At 28.8% G+C, this 20,357-nt stretch overlaps 1 protein-coding gene across 1 annotated transcript; it reads left to right on the top strand.

Moving 5' to 3' along the window:
• Nucleotides 1-2,147: 2,147 nt before the first annotated feature.
• Nucleotides 2,148-20,052, top strand: LOC122505101. Its single transcript, XM_043616555.1, has 8 exons — nt 2,148-2,364; nt 3,347-5,710; nt 8,740-8,791; nt 9,949-11,634; nt 12,597-14,273; nt 14,394-14,713; nt 17,241-18,241; nt 18,346-20,052. The coding sequence occupies exons 2-8, from the start codon at nt 3,443-3,445 to the stop codon at nt 19,478-19,480; spliced, it is 8,139 nt and encodes a 2,712-aa protein (XP_043472490.1). The 5' UTR covers nt 2,148-2,364; nt 3,347-3,442; the 3' UTR covers nt 19,481-20,052.
• The last annotated feature ends 305 nt before the right edge of the window (nt 20,053-20,357 follow it).

The following is a 20,357-nucleotide window of genomic DNA, read 5'->3' as shown; positions in this document are numbered from 1 at the left end:
GTGTGAATCCGGGAAAAAATAATGTTTTCGTGATCGCGTTCTCATCGTTCTCATTTAAAAAGAAATAAGAAAAGAATATTTTCAGTCAGGGTTTTTTGGTAAATATAGAGAAACGGTTTGATATCACGGTCTCATTTTGAGAGGATAAAATTTTGCGAGAAAATTATTTTATTAACGATTCAAAGTGGAGTAATTTGCGAGGTTATAATACATTTCCTTAGTTAAAGTCGCGGCCACTTCCGAGAATCGGCGCCACCTCCTTGACCACTGACACATAGATCTCACTTTTGCCAAAAATCCAACTTTTGTTATTTTGTTTTTCAATATTTATTTCAAAAATTACTTGCGAATTCCGAGAATATTCTTTATCATCATGAATTCCCCTAATTATCATGATAAATCGGAACTAAGTATCTCTAATTATTTAGGAGTGAGATATGAAACGCGGGAAAACACTTTTTGGGGGCGATTTTTCCAAACAAATGTTTTTAAACATTTCTCAATCAACAATTTTCAAAAGAAAAATTTTACATTTTACATTGATTTAATTGATCGGTCAATTAATCGGTTATTTGAATCAAATACATTTTTTTCAGTGTAAAATTTTTTCAGACAGAAAATATTTGTTTAAAAATTTAAAAATTTTTGCATTATAGAAATTTTATTATCGTTTATTATAAAGTATTCCTCATTTTTCAAACTTTATGTATTTTTTTAGCCTTTCCTATTCTATTAAACAAAATTTTTAAATTAAAATTCAGAAATCTAAATGATTTCCTCTTCAGGAAGTCTATCCAAAAAAATATACAAAATTAAAATAATAATAAAAATTATATACATGATTAAAATAAAAATAATTTAACAATAAATAAATAAAATAAAAATTAATGGATAATTATCTTACCAAAAAAAAAATATAATTAAAATAGATGAAGACTTAAATTTTTATGCCCTGACGATGGAGTAGAGTCTCGAGTAAAAGAAAATTATAAAAAAATTAATATTCATCAAATAAATTTAAAAATAATTGAAAAAAATTGTTTAAATTTAAAATTGTGAAAAATAATAATCAATAATAAAATTAGTAACAAGTTAATAACAAATTAAAAATTAATTAATAAAAAAAATTAAAATTTATGAAACATTAAAAATACAATTATGAAAATTAATAATAAATAAAAATAATAAATAGCACATGCAAAATAAATAATAAAATACCATAAATAAATAAATAAATAACGGTTCACAATACAATAATTCATAATAAAATAAATTAATAAAATAAAAATATGTAATTTCTCAAATTAAGTAAAAATATAGCTACGTATTTCAAACTGCAACGTCAAATTTAAAACTGAGCTCCAAACTCTATCGAGTCATTACATTATAATGAACATTATAATTATCTATTGATTTTTATTTTATTTATTTTTAAATTATTTTTATTATTATTATTTATTTTTTTGCCTAGGGAATTTTGGGAAATCTGCCTACAGATACCTTGGATTCTGCACTCCAAGGTTATGTGGGGTTATTTAACTAATTAAAAAAATTAATTAATAATTAATTTAATAATTAAATAAATTATTTTAATAATACATTTAATAACTAAATTAATTAATTTAATTAATAATTAAAAAATTTTGTTTCAATTAAAAAACTAATTAATAACTTTTTATTATATAAAGGAAATTAATTACAATTAATAATCAAAATATTTTATTTTATTTATAAGAAAGTTAATTAAAAATAATAATTAGGTTTTTTTATTTTGAATTAAAAGTTCTTTATTTTTAAAAATTTTATTTTAAAAAATTGATTTATTAGTTTTTATTGAAAAACACGTTGTTTTCAAAAAAAAAAAGTAGTGATATTGGCGAGAAATGAAATTCTAGCCTTTCACGACTCAAAAAACGCGATTTCCAAGCGGTATCCTTGGAAACGGCGAAAAGTTGAAGAGGGCAGCACTAACATACACTGATAATTTAGTATGCTATATATATCGGTAGTCCCCACCATCGACCCTCGCCGCATCTAGTATATTTATCTAAGACCGTACCATTAGTTTACATGCTTGTAAAAACAGCATTATTTTGAGGCTTTGTTTCACAGCCGAAGTTTTCACTCTATTGCAATTAATACTTTTATGTTTATAAATGTTGTTAACTGTGTCTTGATTTACAAATAATATTCAATAAATTGTAATTATAATTATAGGTATATATTATATAAAATATAAGTAAAAGTTAAAAAGTCTTGGTTACTGTAATCCAAACGTTGTAAAATGCCATCATTAGTTTAATATTTCGTCACGAAAAATCGTCGAGTTTATGAAAGCGATATGTTGATATTGCATTAATCGTGGTTAGTATTAATTGAAATTAATTTAAATATTATGCGTATTTATTTATTTGCTTTTCTGTTTTTTTTTAAATATATCGACAAGTAAAATTTAACAATATCACAAAAACTTGAACCTTGAACTTGAATCTATGCATGTATGGGAATAAATATTTCGAATTAAAAAAAATACTCTTCATTTTTCTTGAAAATTTCACGAATTCTGACCCATATAATTCTGTAATTCTTCGACGCTCAGAGTCTGAGATATTGAGTCTTATTCGAAGTCATTACAAAAACATTTCAAAATTTTTAACATGAACATCGAACTTTTCTGAAAAAAATATAAAGTTTTTCTCATAGCCTCAATTCTTGAATAAAAATTTTACGAGTAGAAATTACTATTTATACATAATATTAAGAAACAATTTTTGTTAGGAATATTACAAATAAACATCATTGACAATCATTGTTACATAATTTATAATATCAAAGAACCACAAAATATATTTTTTTTATGAAAATTTCTAATTAATTAAATTAAATTTGTCCGGATAATCAAAAATCCGAATAGGTACTGTACCTATATATTTAAGTTCAATTTATAAAATATTTTTATATTATGTTTTTATTATTATGAAGAAAAACGTTAAAATTTAAAAATACCTATACATATTTTGAATAAAAAAGTAAAAGTTGAAATTATTAAATTAATTATAATAAAAAAATAATCTTTCTAAAATATTAAATAATTCTATTATTTAGTTTTAATTAAATGAATAAATCATATTCAAAAAAATAAGTATTTCATTGCTATTTTATATTTTCTTTTTTGTATACGATTAAAAATTATTTATTACATATTGGACCCTTAATTAAGTGTTTAAAATAATTAATTAGGTAATTAAATTTTAATTTAATTAGTAATACCAAAATCCTTTTTCTATGAAGAAGCAATAAGAATTTATTTAAATAAGTGATACAGACTTTTTTATTTTTATTACAGAATATTTAATTGAAGCTGTTTCTCCTGTTCGGGATTGTGGATCACTATCAAAGCTTCAGTAAATTGTACTCGGACCTAATTCTTCAATTTGTTGTCATGGATAGTTCAAATAATTACGACGATACTTCTGACTACAATGAATTGTTTCTCGCAGTCCACAATGGAGAATTGAATCTTATCCATTCTCTGCTCGAGAAATATTCGGCGACGGAAACAATTCGTGGCAGGACGTTGCTGCATGTGGCGGCTGCAGGAGGACATGCGGAGATAGCTACACTGCTCACCACCAAGCGGGACGAAATAGGGAACACACCTCTACATCTAGCGATAATGAGAAACCAACCTCAGGTTTTCAATCTTCTTTTAGAGGAGACTAACTTGAACGCGAAAAATCTTCGGGATGAAAGACCTCTTCACTATGCAGCTTTATTTAATCGTCCTGATTTTGCAAAGACACTTCTAGACAATGGCGCCTCTATTGAGGTAAAAGATAAAGAGGGAAAAACGCCACTTTATGTTGCATTGGCGAAGGAAAACGTTCAAATGGCTGAAATTCTTTTTAAACACGATGCAGTTTTGAGTGCCAACGATTTGACATACATGGGACCTCTTCGTTCCGCAGTTAAGGAAGGGAATTTCGAAATGGTAAAGCTGCTCATGGCGAACGGATGTAACACAGTCGATATTCCAACATTCGATGGTTCTGCTCTTAAACTTGCAGTATCTTGTGGTAATTTGGAAATTTTCCAATATCTCATAAAGAATGGCGAGAAAGGTAGTGAAACGATTAATAAAGATGAACTCCACTTGTTTAAAACAAGTATAGAGATGAAGCGCTTAGATGTTTTAAAATATTTAGTAGACGTGGGTTTGAAGACAGAAACAGTGAATAATACCTTTTTTGACATAATTAAGAATAGACGCTACGAAACTTGGCAATATTTATTAAAACATCTGTCGAAAATTAATGCAACAACATATTTTAGAGAGAAGCAGCTTCATTTTTCAGTGCGAATGAACCAAGTGGAAACTATTAAAGCAATTGTCAAGGAACTTAAAATCCCACTGTATCGATTCATTCCTTTCAATAGAAAATTGGCCGTTTACATTGCTGCCGAAACTGGGAACGAAGAAATATTAGAAATACTTTTAAACGCTGGTTGTCCCGTTGACAGTGTGTTTAAATTCATAAGTCCTCTTCACGTTGCAGCTACTTTTGAGCACCCGAGATTAGTAAAGTTACTCCTGAAAGCAGGAGCTGACGTTAATCTGCAAACTGAAGATGGTCTCACTCCGCTACATTTCGCAGCAATGTCGGTGCAACCAGCTGTCGTGAAGTTCCTCCTAGAAAATGGTGCTGATGCTTGTAAAACTTGTGAGTGCTATGGAGATTCACCATTTGGATTAGCTGTAGCCATGTTTGCGACAAATTTACCTTCTAGAAACATTCCTGTTGCTATGTTTGAGAGACTGATAAAAATTACGAAAATGTTAACTACCTCTACGAATGTTGAAGAAATCGATAGGTTATATTTAGCGGCAGTTACAATAAGGGTGCTAAACATCAACAATTTAAATCAAGAGACAAATAAAGTAACATGGCCCGATTATTCTGAATTTCGTCCTGAAATTGTAAAATGTATGTCTAGTTATCTAAGTGATGAATCATTGAAAATTAATTCTGAGACGATCTTGAATGAGTTTCAATTTGGTTTCACACCTGAATTGCTGCAACTTATGATGGATTATAATGATTCTAAATCATGTTGTACTATCGAAATAAAAGATGCGGATGTAAGTTACAAGTGCAAATTGCTTATGGTTAGTTACTCTAAAAACATTGATAATCTTTTGAGTATCAATAAAGTTAACGATATATTTCATGATGACTACTGCGACAAAAAGGATAGAACAGAATTGGTAGAGTTGATTGTAGCGCGTTTGGTATTGTTGACCGAAGACGGTCATCCTGGTGTCTTGAAATATTGTCTGGACAATGATGTCAATGATTTGCGAGAAAAGTGCGTGAAAGAGAAGGTGGGCATGCAAAAGGCAAGAATTAATGAAAATATGATCGTTACTTTCTACGACGTATTAACGAAATCAACAAATAAAGTTGCAATGTACGCGAGCAACTGTGACTTTTTAAAAGCAATCGAATCTTCTGATAAAAAATTTCCGATCTACGCTGATTTCTTGAAGACAAGTGTCGAAGTTGCAGAGAAAAGAAAAGAGTTCATCAACGAGTGCACTACCTTAATGTTTAGTTTGGTTAAAAAATGTCACAAAATTCGAATTTCTCGAGCTGATATCGGACATATTTTTCAGTATCTCTCTATTATAGATTTGCGGAGATTTTCAGCAGTTTGTTCCTAAAATGTAATTTTTATACCGAATTAACGGAAATATTTTTTATGTATAATTTGTTAAGCGTCTTTCTTCCACGATGAAGAATATACAGAAGAATGTCTTCAGAATGTACAAAATCAAAAGAAGTTGAAACTTTTGTTCCCAAGAATGTACTGAATAGTTATTTAAACTTTAATAATAATTATTCAATTTAAGTTGATTGTCGAGTTCAAATTTATGGACATAAATTACGATTACACAGACAACTAAGCTTTGAGCTTTGAAACAATATTTTAGTTGTCGATACATTAATGTTAACGAACTAATCGCTTATTAGAAAGTTTGTTTAAAAAATTTTAGCAATGTGACAAACCAAAATTCTTTTTTTCTTGCGGTAAGCCTCAGAGAGGTGTTTGTTCTTATAAACTGTGAAAATCTGTAAATAATTCTACGTTTCATAAAATATGAAAATTTAATACATATTATTTTCTATTTGTCAGTAATTTTTTTTCCTGTAATTCCCAATATCTCTCTAATTTCGGGTTACGAAACTAATAAAATTTTTTATAACAACGTCATTTTTCAGTTTTCAGAAATTTTAAACTTATTATCATAAATTTAAAGTAGCAAATTAAAAGAACCTTTAAATTTAGACTTTTTTAGCAATTTTTACAAATCTAATTTTTTAATTTTTTTTTATTGTTAAAAGTAACAAAACACAATATTTCAAATGCAAAAAATAATAAACAGATAAAATTTAAAAGATGACACTTTTCTTAAAAGAATGTGATTCTTATTTTTTAACATTTATAATTTCGAATCTGAAACAATATAATTCTTACATACAATTTTATTAAATTTATTTAAAAGAATTGAATTGTTTCAAATAATTTTATAAAAAGAACTTTTGAAATTAATCAAATTCTCTCAAAGAATGCAACGAATGTTTTCAAAAAAAAAATTAAATTCTTTAAAGAATTTTGTTTCGAAAAATTTCATATATTAAAACTTTTAAAATATATATAATTCTTGCAAGAAATCCAATTAAAAATATATTGAAATTAATTAATTTCGATATTTTTTAAATAATTGAATTCTTTTGAGAAATTTTATTAAAATTTTATTAAAAATAATTGAATTAATTTGTGAAACTCATGTCTAGAATAGAAAATAATAATAAAATTTGTAGAAATCCAAAATCATTTTTTTTATCATTAAGTTCCTTCAAGGAATTTGATTAAAATTGTACTAAAAATAATTAAATTCAATTTTTATTAAAATTTTTTGAAATTAATAATTTTGTTTTGAGAAATTGTATTTTTGAAATTAACCAAATTCTTTCGAAGAATTCAATTTAAATTGTATTAAAAGTAACTGAATTCATCTAAATAATTGAATATCAAAATTTTTGAAAATAATTGAATTCTTTCTGCGAAATTTATTTTTGAAAAAAAAATTGAATTCTTACCAAATCTTTGAAATTCTATAATTGCTGTAAATGTATAATAATATTAAAATACAAAAATTATTAATTTGTTACCATTCTTAAAAATTTAAAGTTTTGAATAATATTATTCAAAAATTTTAAATATTGAATTTCGGAACACGTTCAAATTTTTATAATTTTTTAAAAGGTTTTGCATTGAAAGTATTTTGAAATTTTTAGCAACTAAAGAACAATAAATATGCACTGATAAGTACTTAAAAATTTATTTTAAAAAAAAGATGACAAATTCAAAAATTTAATTTGGAAAATCTGAAAAAATTAGGTTCAGGGTATAGTCCCATGATTAGCAGAAAACATAATGCAAAGCAGAATTTCGTGAGAGTGGAAAGGACAGTGATATCTGATTATTTCTCTTGCACTCATGAAATTCTGCTTTGCATTCTGTTTTCTGCTCAGCATGGGACTGCACCCTCATTGAAAAATACCAAGTAATTAGAAGACGACAGAGGTGTAAATACACCTTAAAGCAGTGATGGGAAGTGACGCGTCACTTTAGGTTTTCTACGTAAAATACCTCAAACGAGGTATTTTACGTAATAAACTGTAAAATACTGTAAATTACACGTTCAATATGGCGGACTTATTATTATTTTTAATTTGACCGTTTGACGTCCTATTTTTTTTATGTTTTTAATAAATAACACTGTAATTATTTAAGATTTAAAAACCTTTTATTACAAAAAAGTGTTTTATTACACATTGTCTAAGGCAAGAAAAAACGATATTTTTGAGAAAAACCGGCTTTCTTCAACTCCATTGAAATTACCTGGTTCAAATGAAATCGTTTATAACCTCACATTTTGTTGTCAACAATGTTGCAGAAACATAAAATTAAACAAAATCACGAATCACCTTACATTTAGGAAGAATCTGATGTACAGTTAATAAATAAAAGTTATTCCAATGTCATAATTTCGTAATTTAAAATAAGAAGACAAATTTTTCAGATCTCAATAAGAAACATTTGTTAAATTTTAGGTTATGTTACTTAAATCGTTTATTATTGACAAAAAATTATATTATATCCGATTGTTTGTCGGATTCTTCTTTAATTTGCAAGAAAATATTAAAGAATGTTGGGTATAATGATATATAACGATGCCTGCCACCTTTGTTCATCGGTTTATTTAAATTTTAAATAATTAGTTTGACAGTTTGGAGGTTATGTTCCAGTAATTTACCTTGTATTTTACCGTAAAAAACCACGTAATTTACCTGAGGTATTTTACGCGCCCAACCCTGCCTTAAAGGCATTGTTGACTTGACATGCTTGTACAGTGTGAACGCAGCCTTATTTCGATGCTCTGTTCCCTCTGTTCCTACAGCTGAAGTTTCCATTCTATTGGGTTTAATACTTTTATGGTTATAAACGTTATAAATTTTTTGGACTGACAGTGACAGCTCTGTATTCACAAATCAAATTCTATAAATTGTAAATAAATATTTATATAAAATAAGTACAAGTTTAAAAGTCTTGTTTTCTGTAATCGAAACATTGTAAAATGCCATCGTTAATTTAATGTTTGTTTTGTCACAGAAAATCGTCGAGTTTAAATATAAAAGCGATATGTTGATATTGCATGCATATGGTTAGTATTTATTATAGTTAACAATATCACAAAAGCATTATATCTTTTTTTTGACATTTTTATACGTTACACATTTTGAGTGTATGTATGAGAACATAAGTAATTGTTTTATGGATTAACTATTTATAACAAAGTTTAAACTTTTTGTCCACCCTCCACGAAAGTCATTTAAGAAAAAGAAATGATTCCTGACCAGACAGAGTGATAAACTAGTGAATCTCTGACGGTATATGTGTTGATCGGAATTTACGGTAAGAAGAGGTCAATTATTAAAATATAATGACTCCACAAAATTTAAGAAACGACATTTATGTGGATTAAAAACATCATAATTTTCGGATTCAATTAAAGTCATTTTAATGCACTTTAATTCCTTTTTAAGAGAATGAAGTGTTAATAATATTTGCGTCGTAAAAAAACCAATCGGAATTAAAATCTGTACAATTTTGGCTAAGAATTGAAATGAATCAGATGAATTCTAGTGAAAGAATTAATAACTAAATGAAATTAATTTTGTTTATTTACTTAATACAGTCATCTTCCGTAATATTTCTTTTATTATACCTATTTAATAGACAGAATTTTATGTTAGAAGTATTCTTTAACCGAAATTTCTTTCAGCGAATTTTAATTTACTATAATTTTCATTTAAATTAATTTCTGTAATACAAAATGTGTTCATAATAAAAATTTTATTTGGCAAAATTTTCATTACGTCGAATTTTAATCTATATTGATATTTTCATTTGCTAGAATTTTTATTGAACAGAATGTCATTTAAACGAATTCTTAGCATACATAAAAAGTATTTGAAAGAAAAATTGATTTTTTCCGTTTTGCACCTGATGAGAAATTCATCAAGTGATGAAAATTACCGAAACTCATGAAAGACTCAATATTACAGATAAAATTTATTATATATTTCTATATTATAAAACTAAAAAGGCAGCACATAATATAATAGTACTTAAGATTAAGTAGTAATAAACTTTTTAATATTTACAAACTTTTTAGAAAAATGTGAATAAAATGTGGTGACTTGACATTTCATAAATAAATTTTAAAATCATTTTATCTATTATTTTGGGTATATTTACATATAATAATAATTTATTTATACAAATGAATTTATACAAATGATTGTGTCATTCTTTCAGAATCTTCTCTTAAACTTGCAGTATCGTCCGGTCGTCTGGACATTTTAAAATATCTAATGGAGAACGACATAAAAAGCAGTTCAACAGTCAATAAGGATGACTTACGCTTATTTAACTTAATTACTAGAATTGGAGGTGGTTGTGTAAATACTTTAAAATGTTTAGTCGATCTTGGTTTTAAGACGGAAGAGGCAGATGTCATATTTTACAGTCCAATTATTTGGCATTTCCATGATATATGGCGATATATATTGACATGTTTCTCAAAGATTAATGCAAACACCTTTTTTAAAGAGAAGCAGCTTCATTTTTCAATTCGAATGGGCCAAGTGGAAACTGTTAAAGCAATTGTAAACGAAGCTTCAAATGAATATAAATTGAGCCGTTTCGACAAGAAATTGGCCGTTTACATTGCTGCTGAAAGTGGCAACGCTAAAATATTAGAAGTTCTTTTAAACGCCTCATATCCTATTGATAGTGTGTTTAGCATTGGAAGTCCTCTGCACATTGCAGCTACAGTCGAGGACACGAAATTAGTGAAACTGCTCTTGGAAGCTGGAGCTGATGTTAATCTGCAAAATGAGAAAGGTCTCACGCCATTGCACTTCGCAGCTTGTGCAGGGCAACCAGCAGCAGTGAAATGCCTCCTTGAAAATGGTGCTGATCCCTCCATAGCCTGGACGTTCAGCGGAGCACCATTAGAAATGGCTTTGAAGTTATATTCACCCTCGTTTTCTTGCAGACCTACTTCTCCATTAGTGTTTGACGGTTTGGTAAAAGTGACGGAGTCGCTAATTCGGTATTCAGAACCTGAAGAGATTAAAAGCTTAGTTCCAGAAGCAGTCGGAATAAGAGTGCTAAGAATCAAGAATTCAAATACAGAGTCAAATGAACTGACAACGGGCGAAGATGATTCTGAATTTCGTCCAGGAATCGTTAGGTGCCTATTTAATTATCTAAGTGATCAATTAGTTATAAGTTCTTCTGACGCAGCTTTAGATGATTCGTTTCCAATAGGACATACACCAGAATTGTTACACCTTCTGATAGAATATAATGATTGCACCTCATGTATTGATATGAGAGTGAGGGATCGGGAGAACAATTACAAGTGCCAATTGCTCCTAACCGGTTACTCTAGAAACATTGATGATCTTTTAAATACTGCAAATGCAATTGTCTGGCATATGAAGGAAGGTCAATACGAAAAGGCTGACATGGAGGGAAAACCAGATTTTATAAAATTAATAGTAGCGCGTTTAGTATTGTTGACTAATAATTGTTATCCACCCTTGATTGCATTTTGTTTAAAGAATAATTTTAATGATTGGCGAGAGAAGTGTGTAAAGGAGAAAAGGGTCATGCAAAGAACAAAAGTTAGTAAAAATCTGAACGTCACATTCTATGATGTTTCAACGAAATCAGCTAATGATCTTCTAATGTATGCAGGCAACAAAGATTTTCTTAAAGCAATTAAATCTTGTCACGTGAAATTTCCGGTATACGCTGATTTTTTGAAGGAAAATGTCGAAATGTCAGAAAAAAGAAGAAATTTTATCAACGAGTGCTCTAGATTATTGTATCGCGTGGTTAAAAAATGTTACAAAATTCAAATATCTAATTTTTATACCTGTCATATTTTTCAGTATCTGACAATTATAGATTTGCAAAGATTTTCAGCAGCTTGTTCCTAAAATGTGATTTTAATACATAATTAACGAAAATATTTTTTTTTATAATTTGTTATGCATTTTCCATCTGTGAATATGAAACTTTTATTTAAAGATTCGTTTCCATTAATGTATTAAAAAGTAATTTAATCTGTAATAATAATTATTCATATTATTACGTTAACTATAAAGTTCAAATTTATGGATGTATATATTGCGATTACACCGTTAACTAAGCTTTAAGCTTTAAAACAATGTTTTTTACTTCGTCACTGTAACATTAACAAATCAAACGTTTATTAAAAGTTTGTTTAAAATATTTAAATTATATGATATTAAATAAAAAATTATTTCTTTATATTTTTGATACTTTATCCTTATGCCTATACGCAATGAGTGACTGTTATCGACAAAAAACGACAATTCGGTTGCCTGGTGGGAACTATGCGGAAATTACATTCAAAAGCGCTAGAGTGGGGATAAGTCAGCGTAGGCTGAGGGTTAAACTTGTTTTTTTCTTTTTGAGTAAATTCTTTTCCTGTAATTTCCAATAATTTCCTATTATTGAGTGTGTTTTAAAATTATTAATATATTTTTTAAAGGGTTGCATCTCATATGATGGGTTCAAAAAATAGCAAAATTTTGTTTTCATAAATCACATCTATGGTAATTTAATCTATACATAGATGTATAGATAATAAAAGTTTTTGAACAGGGAATCTAGCTTTAGAAAATTTATTCATTTTCTGATTGATGTATACGCATGTAGAGTGTTAACAAGAATAATTAGAATATACATATTTCAGTATAAGTATAATGTAAACTCTCTTATTTTTGTTACAGAATATTTAATTGGATGAATTCTACCTATTCGAGATTGTAGATTACTTTCGAAGTAATTTTTTCTTTCATTCGTTGCCATGGATCGTTCGAATGATTACAACGATACTTCTGAATACAATGAATTGTTTCTCGCAGTCCACAATGGAGACTTAAACCTTGTTCATTCTCTGCTAAAAAAGTATTCGGCGACGGAAACAATTCGTGGAAGGACATTGCTGCATGTAGCGACTGCAAGAGGACATGCAGAGATCGCAAAACTGTTCATCACTAACCGAGACGGAAGAGAAAATACACCTCTGCATTTGGCGATAAGGGAAAACCAGCCTGAGTTGTTCAATCTTCTTTTAAAAGATAGTAACTTGAACGCAAGAAATCTCAATGGTGAAAGACCACTTCACTATGCAGCTTTGTATAATCGCCCTGAATTCGCAAAGACACTTTTAGATAATGACGCTTCTATTGGAGTAAAAAATAATAATGGAAAAACGCCACTTGATGTTGCACTGGCGAAGGAAAACGTTCAAATGGCTGAAATTCTTTTTAAACATGGTGCAGTTTTGAGTAACAACGATTTGACATATATGAGACCTCTTCGTGACGCAGTTGAGGAAGGAAATTTTGAAATGGTAAAACTGCTTATGGTGAACGGATGTAACACAGTCGACATTCCAAGTGAATATGGTTCTTCTCTTAAACTTGCAGTATCATCTGGTCGTTTGGACATTCTTGAATATCTCGTGAAGAATGGTGTAAAAAGCATCGCAACAGTTCAGGAAGATAAACTAGGCTTATTTAGATCACTTATTTTTCAAGGCGGTTTGGAGACTTTAACATTTCTAGTCGATATTGGTATTAAAGCAATGAATTTAGATGAAGTATTTAATGCTACATTTTATTCGGGTCGTCATGACATGTGGAAATATTTAGTAACAAGGTTGTCGAAAATTAGTGCAAATACGTATTTTCAAGAAACGCAGCTTCATTTGGCTATTCGAATGGGCCAACTGGAAACTGTCAAGGCAATTGTAAGTGAACCATCAGACGAACATGAATCGGACACTTTCGCCAGAAAATTAGCCGTTTACATTGCCGTTGAAAGTGGCAGTGAAGAAATATTAGAAATTCTTCTAAACGCTCGTTATCCCGTTGACACTCTGTTTGAATTCATAAGTCCTCTTCATCTTGCAGCAACATTTGAACATCCAAGACTAGTGAAAATGCTTTTGAAAGCTGGAGCTGATATTAATTTGCAAACTGATTATGGCCTCACCCCATTACATTTCGCAGCAATTTCAGCGCAGCCAGCTGTAGTTAAGTTTCTTCTTAAAAAAGGTGCTGATCCCTTTAAAATCTCTAAATATGATGAATCACCGTTAAAAATGGCGATAAAGATATTTTCTCCGTTTTGTGATCCTGTACCTGTTTCTGCATTAGCATTTGAGAGATTGGTAAAAACAACGAAGATGTTAATTCGATATTCAAAATCGAAAGCTATTGAAAGTTTATTTTCACCTGCAGTTAGAATAAGAGTTTTATCAAGTATCAATGATTCAAATTCAAAGTCTGATGGACTACTATCTGACGTAGGGAATTCCGTTTTTCGTCCTGAAATTGTTGAATGCATATTTAATTATCTAAAGAAAAAAAATGTTAAATGTTGTTCTGAGTCAGTTCTAAATGATGATGATGATCCATCTGAATATACACCAGAATTGCTACAACTTATGATGGAATACAATGATACAAAATCTTGTTTCAATATAGAAATAAACGTTTCCGATAGAAATTACAAGTGCCAATTACTCATAACTGGTTACTCTAAAAACGTTAAAAATATTTTAAGTGTTATTTCTAAACTTTTTTATACTTACGATGAAGATAACGACAATGACGTCGAAAAGAAGAGTAAAATAGATTTCTTAAAATTGTTAGTATGTCGTTTAGTATTGTTGAAAACGAATTGTGATTTAACTGAGTATAAGAATGAATGTGAATTCATTGATCTTAATGATTTGCGAGAGAAGTGCTTAAAAGAGAAGGTGGACATGCAAAAGACGAAAGTTAATAAAAATCTGAACTTTACTTTTTATGATGTACTAACGAAATCAATTGATAAAGTTGCAATGTACGCGAGCAACAATGATTTCTTAAAAGCTATCGAATTTTCTGACATAAAATTTCCACTGTATGCTGATTTTTTGAAGGCAAATGTCGAAATGGCCGAAAGAAGAAGAGATTTCATCAACGGTTGTGTTAGTTTAATGTTTCATTTGGTTAAAAAGTATCACGAAATTCGAATTTCTAGAATTGAAATCAATCAAATTTTCAAATATCTGTCAATTGTAGATTTGAGAAGATTTTCAGCAGCTTGTTCATAAAATTGAATTTTAAAACAATTAACGTAATGATTCGTTTTAATGAATAATTTGTTACGCATCTCCTTTCTACGATAAAGTAATTTAATTTTAAGGATTTGTTCCCATGATTGTATTGGAAAGTAATTTAATCTTTAATAATAATTATATTAATATATTATTTCATTTATTATGAAGCACAAAATTATGGATATATTTTGGAATTACATCGTTAACTAAGTTTTAAATCAATGTTGTTTTCGTCGACACGTTAATATTAATTAATTAAACTTTAACATAATAAAATATTACTTTTTAAAATAATTATGGAATTTAAAAATCCTAATCGACCCGAAAGCTTCCAAAATTCAAGTTATTTTGTTGATATTAAGAAGCAAAAATGTTACAAACTTTCAGAGTAAAGCACTCCCGCGGTAGCCGTTTTCTAAGACTTATATTATATTATAAAAAAATTAGATACTAAATATTTTTTACTATTAAAAATAGTCCCTGAAAAAAAATTCAAAGTGTTGCATCCTCAGTGAGGCCTCTATTCTCATAAACAATATATGAATTTGTTAATAATAATATTATACATTTTATAAAAAATCTAATTTTTTAGGAATTCGTAAGGCCTTTCTCCAATAGGATCCCAAAATTACTGGCAGTAATCTGCCAGTAAATTATGATTCGCTGATGTAACAGAATGTGCGCAAATGTTTATGCTGATCAGTATACATAATTATCATTGTATCTACAATAGCTTCCAAATGTATTTATTGTGTCTGATTCAAAGTTAATTATCACATTCTACATATAAATTAACGATAATTTACTTAGAATCAGACAAATCAAATGCATTTTCGGCATATTATTTTTTTTTTCGACTGAGGTGTAAATGCACCTTTAGGCATTGCTAACATGCATGTAAAAAAAGCCTTAATTTGAGGCTTTGTTCCCACAGCTGAAGTTTCCACTCTATCACGATTAATACTTTTATGGGTATAAATGTTGTCAACCAGTTGTCAACTGTCTCTTGATTTACAAATAATATATTCTATAAATTATAATTAGATACTTATATAAAATATAAGTAAAAGTTAAAAAGTCTTGGTTACTGTAATCCAAACGTTGTAAAATGCCATCATTCGTTTAATGTTTCGTCACGGAAAATCGTCCAGTATATAAAAGCGATATGTTGATATTGCATTAATCATGGTTAGTAATAATAGAAACTAATTTAATTATGTATTTATTTATTTGTTTCTCGGTTTTTTTTAAATATATCTACAACAAGTAAAATTAACAATAATATCACAAAAACTTGATCCGTTGTATTTTCTGACATTTTTACACTGCCCATTTTGAATGTATGTATGAGAGAATAAATATTTCGAATTAAAAAAAATACTTTTCATTTTTATTGAAATTTTCACGAATTCTGACCCATGTAATTCTGTAATTCTTCGACGCGCAGAGACTGAGATATTGAGTCTTATTCGAAGTCATTACAAAAACATTTAAAAATTTTTAATATCAACATCGAACTTTTCTGAAAAAAATATTGTTTTTCTCATATCCTCAATTCTTGGATAAAAATTCTCCGAGTAGAAATGACTATTTATACATAATATTAAGAAACAATTTTTGTCTACGCATTTCATGAATACATCATTTCCTCCTCAAGATTTTTATTTTAGGAATATTACAAATAAACATCATTGACAATCATTGTTACATAATTTATAATATCAAAGAACCACAAAATATCTTTTTTTATGAAAATTTCTAATTAATTAAATTAAATTTGTCCGGAAAACCGAAAATCCGAATAGGTACTGCACCTATATATATAAGTTCAATTTATAAAATATTTTTGTATTATGTTTTTATTATTATAAAGAAAAACGTTAAAATTTAAAAATACATATTACATATTTTGAATAAAAAAGTAAAAGTTGAAATTATATTAAGTACAATAAAAAAATAATCTTTCTAAAATATTAAATAATTCTATTATATAGTTTTAATTCAGATAATATTTTTGTGGCCTTTGGTCTATTAAATAAGAACTGTGTTTTGTTCACAAAAGAATTTTCATATATTTAAAAAATTCGAATTCGTCTATGCATTTTCGTCGTGATATTAATTACGACTCTTCAAGACTGTAAAAAACATATATAACAGATGAGAAGATTTCGTCCAGAAAAAAACAAAAAATAATAAATTAGAAAAAACGCTGTTTAGATCAGCTGAAAAAAGCATCACAAAATCTGAAGAATAATCAAAATGTCTGATGTTTTGGCATAATTCCACATCATTATCTTTTTAGTACTAAATCCTTCCTCTATGAAGAAGCAATGAGAATTTATTTAAATTAGTGATACAGACTTTTTTATTTTTATTACAGAATATTTAATTGAAGCTGTTTCTCCTGTTCGGGATTGTGGATCACTATCAAAGCTTCAGTAAAGTCTACATGGATTTAATTCTTAAATTCGTTGCCATGGATCGTTCGAATGATTATGACGATACTTCTGACTACAATGAGTTGTTTCTCGCAGTCCACAATGGAGAATTGAATCTTATCCATTCTCTGCTCGAGAAATATTCGGCGACGGAAACGATACGAGGAAGGACATTGCTGCATGTGGCGACTGCAGGAGGACATGCAGAAATAGCAAAGACACTTTTAAGTAATGGAGCCACTATTGGGGTAAAGGATATTAAGGGCAATACACCGCTTGATGTTTCATTGGCGAAAGGAAACGTTCAAATGGCCGAAATTCTTTTTCAACATGGTGCTGTTTTAAGTGACAACGATTTAACTAACATGGAACCTCTTCGTAACGCAGTTAGGAGAGGTAATTTCGAAATGGTAAAGCTGCTCATGGCGAACGGATGTAACATAGTCGATGTTCCAAATGATGATAACAATTATTGTCAATGTTCTCTTAAACTTGCAGTATCGTCCGATCGTTTAGACATTCTTGAATATCTCATAATGAATGGTGTAAAAAGTATCGCAACAGTTAAGGAAGATGAACTACTCTTAATCAGGTCACATATTATGAAAGGCAGTTTAGATACTATAAAATGTTTAGTCGATATTGGTATTAAAGTACGGAATTTAAATGGCGTATTTGATGATACAATTTTTTTGGGTCGTCATAACATGTGGAAATATTTAGTAACAAAGTTGTCGAAAATTAATGCAAAAACGTGTTTTAAGGAAACGCAGCTTCATTTGGCTATTCGAATGGATCAACTGGAAACTGTCGAGGCAATTGTAAATGAACCATCGGACCATGTAAATGAATCGGACACTTTCGCCAGAAAATTAGCCGTTTACATTGCCGTTGAAAGGGGCAATGAAGAAATGTTAAAAATTCTTCTAAACGCTAATTATCCTGTTACTGACAGTCTGTTTAATTTTATAAGTCCCCTTCATCTCGCAGCAACATTCGAGCACCCGAGACTAGTGAAACTGCTATTGGAAGCTGGAGCTGATGTTAATTTACAAACTGAAGATTATCGCCTTACACCACTGCATTTCGCAGCAATGTCAGCTCAGCCAGCTGCGTAGTTAAATTTCTTTTAAATCATGGTGCTGATCCCTCTATAACCTCTAAATTCAGTGAATCACCGTTGAAAGCGGCTTTGGAGGTTCATTCAGGCTCGTTTTATCCCATACCTGTTACTCCTTTAGTGTTTGCGGGATTGGTAAAAGTGACGGACATGTTAATCCAGTATTCGAATAGTGAAGCTAATGAGGATTTACTTTACTATGCTGAAAGAATAAAAGTTTCATCAACCATCAATAATTCAAAGCCATTGTCAAGAGAACTAATGTCGGCTATAGGTGATTCTGTCTTTTGTCCTGGAATTATTAGAAGCATATTTAATTATCTGAGTAAAGAGGCACTTATAAACTATTCTGAGACATTTATATTTGAAGAATGTTGTTTATCTCATTACCCACCATCTGCTACAGCAGAGCTGTTACAACTTATGATGGAATATAATATTGATTCGAAATCATGTTTTGATATAAAAATATGCATTTGCTATAAAAATGCCAAGTGTCAATTGCCCATAATTGTTTACTCGAAAAATGTTGATGATCTTTCAGATACATTTATAGAAATTATTAATGATTACGATGAAGATGACGACAATGACGTAGAGAAGAAAATTAAAATAGAATTACTAAAATTATTATTATGTCGTTTAGTATTGCTGAATACAAATTGTAATCTAACTCCGCTTGAAGAAATTGAATTAAATGATCTTATTGATTGGCAAGATGATTGTGAACAGGAGAAAATTGTCATGCAAACTGCGAAAGTTAATGAAAATTTGAATTTCACTTTCTATGATGTATTAACGAAATCAATGGATAAAGTTGCAGGGTACATAAATAACGAAGATTTTCTCACTGCAATGAAATCTTCACAAATAAAATTTCCTATATATGCTGATTTTTTGAAGGCAAGTGTCGAAATAGCAGAAAGAAGAAGAAATTGCATCGATGAGAGCACGACGTTAATGTATCGTATGGTTAAAAAATGTTACAAAATTCGAATTTCTACTTCTGATATTCGTCACATTCTCCAGTATCTCTCAATTGTAGATTTGAGAAAATTTTCAGCCGCTTGTTCCTAAAATGTAATTTCATGATAAATAACGCAAAGATCAGTTTCGTTGAATAAGTTGTTATGCATCTCCTTTCTACGAAAAAGAAATTTTAATTTAAGAATTTGTTTCCATGAATGTATTGGAAAGTAATTTAACCTTCAATAATAATTATTATTAACATTACTACGTTAATTATGAAGAGTTCAAATTTATGGATGTTTAATATGTATATTGCGATTACATCTTTAACTAAGCTTGAAGCTTGAAATTAGTGTTTTGTACGTCGGCTTACTCAGATTAACAAATCAAACTCTTACAAAAAATTTATTTAAAATATTTTAGTAATGTGACAATAAATAAAAAAAAAGCTTTTTCTCTTTTTTAACCCTCAGTGAGGCGCCATAAATAAATGCACAGAAACCGATACGAAACCAAAAGTAATTTTTTAAAATTATATTACGATGTTATTTTGTTTGGATTTGTAATTCTAGTGAGATCTTATTTTATTTTAGAAAAAAATCCATTCATATAATTTTGTAATTATTTATTACCCACCAGAGCTGTTACAACTTATGATGGAATATAATATTGATTCGAAATCATGTTTTGATCAGTTTTGATATAGAAATATACACTTTTTTAAATTATGTTTATTATTTTCTAACTTGGAAAATTTGTTTTTTATACATAGAATTTTTGTAAAACATTCAAATTTTAGTACAAATGTATAGAGATAACACATTTTTAACCCTTTCGTGCCCAGGGGAAATACAGCCAGTGGATTTCATTAAAACTTGTTACTCGGGGGGTTTTTAGGGTCTCTGATTACGAATCTTAAGTCAGATGTTCAAAATTTTCAAAATTCTAAATGGTAGATCCAATATGGTGAACATTTTTTCAAAAT

This window comes from Leptopilina heterotoma, unplaced genomic scaffold (assembly GCF_015476425.1).
Source record: "Leptopilina heterotoma isolate Lh14 unplaced genomic scaffold, ASM1547642v1 Lhet_113, whole genome shotgun sequence".
Taxonomy (NCBI): domain Eukaryota; kingdom Metazoa; phylum Arthropoda; class Insecta; order Hymenoptera; family Figitidae; genus Leptopilina; species Leptopilina heterotoma.
This window is presented reverse-complemented; position numbering and strand designations above follow the sequence as displayed.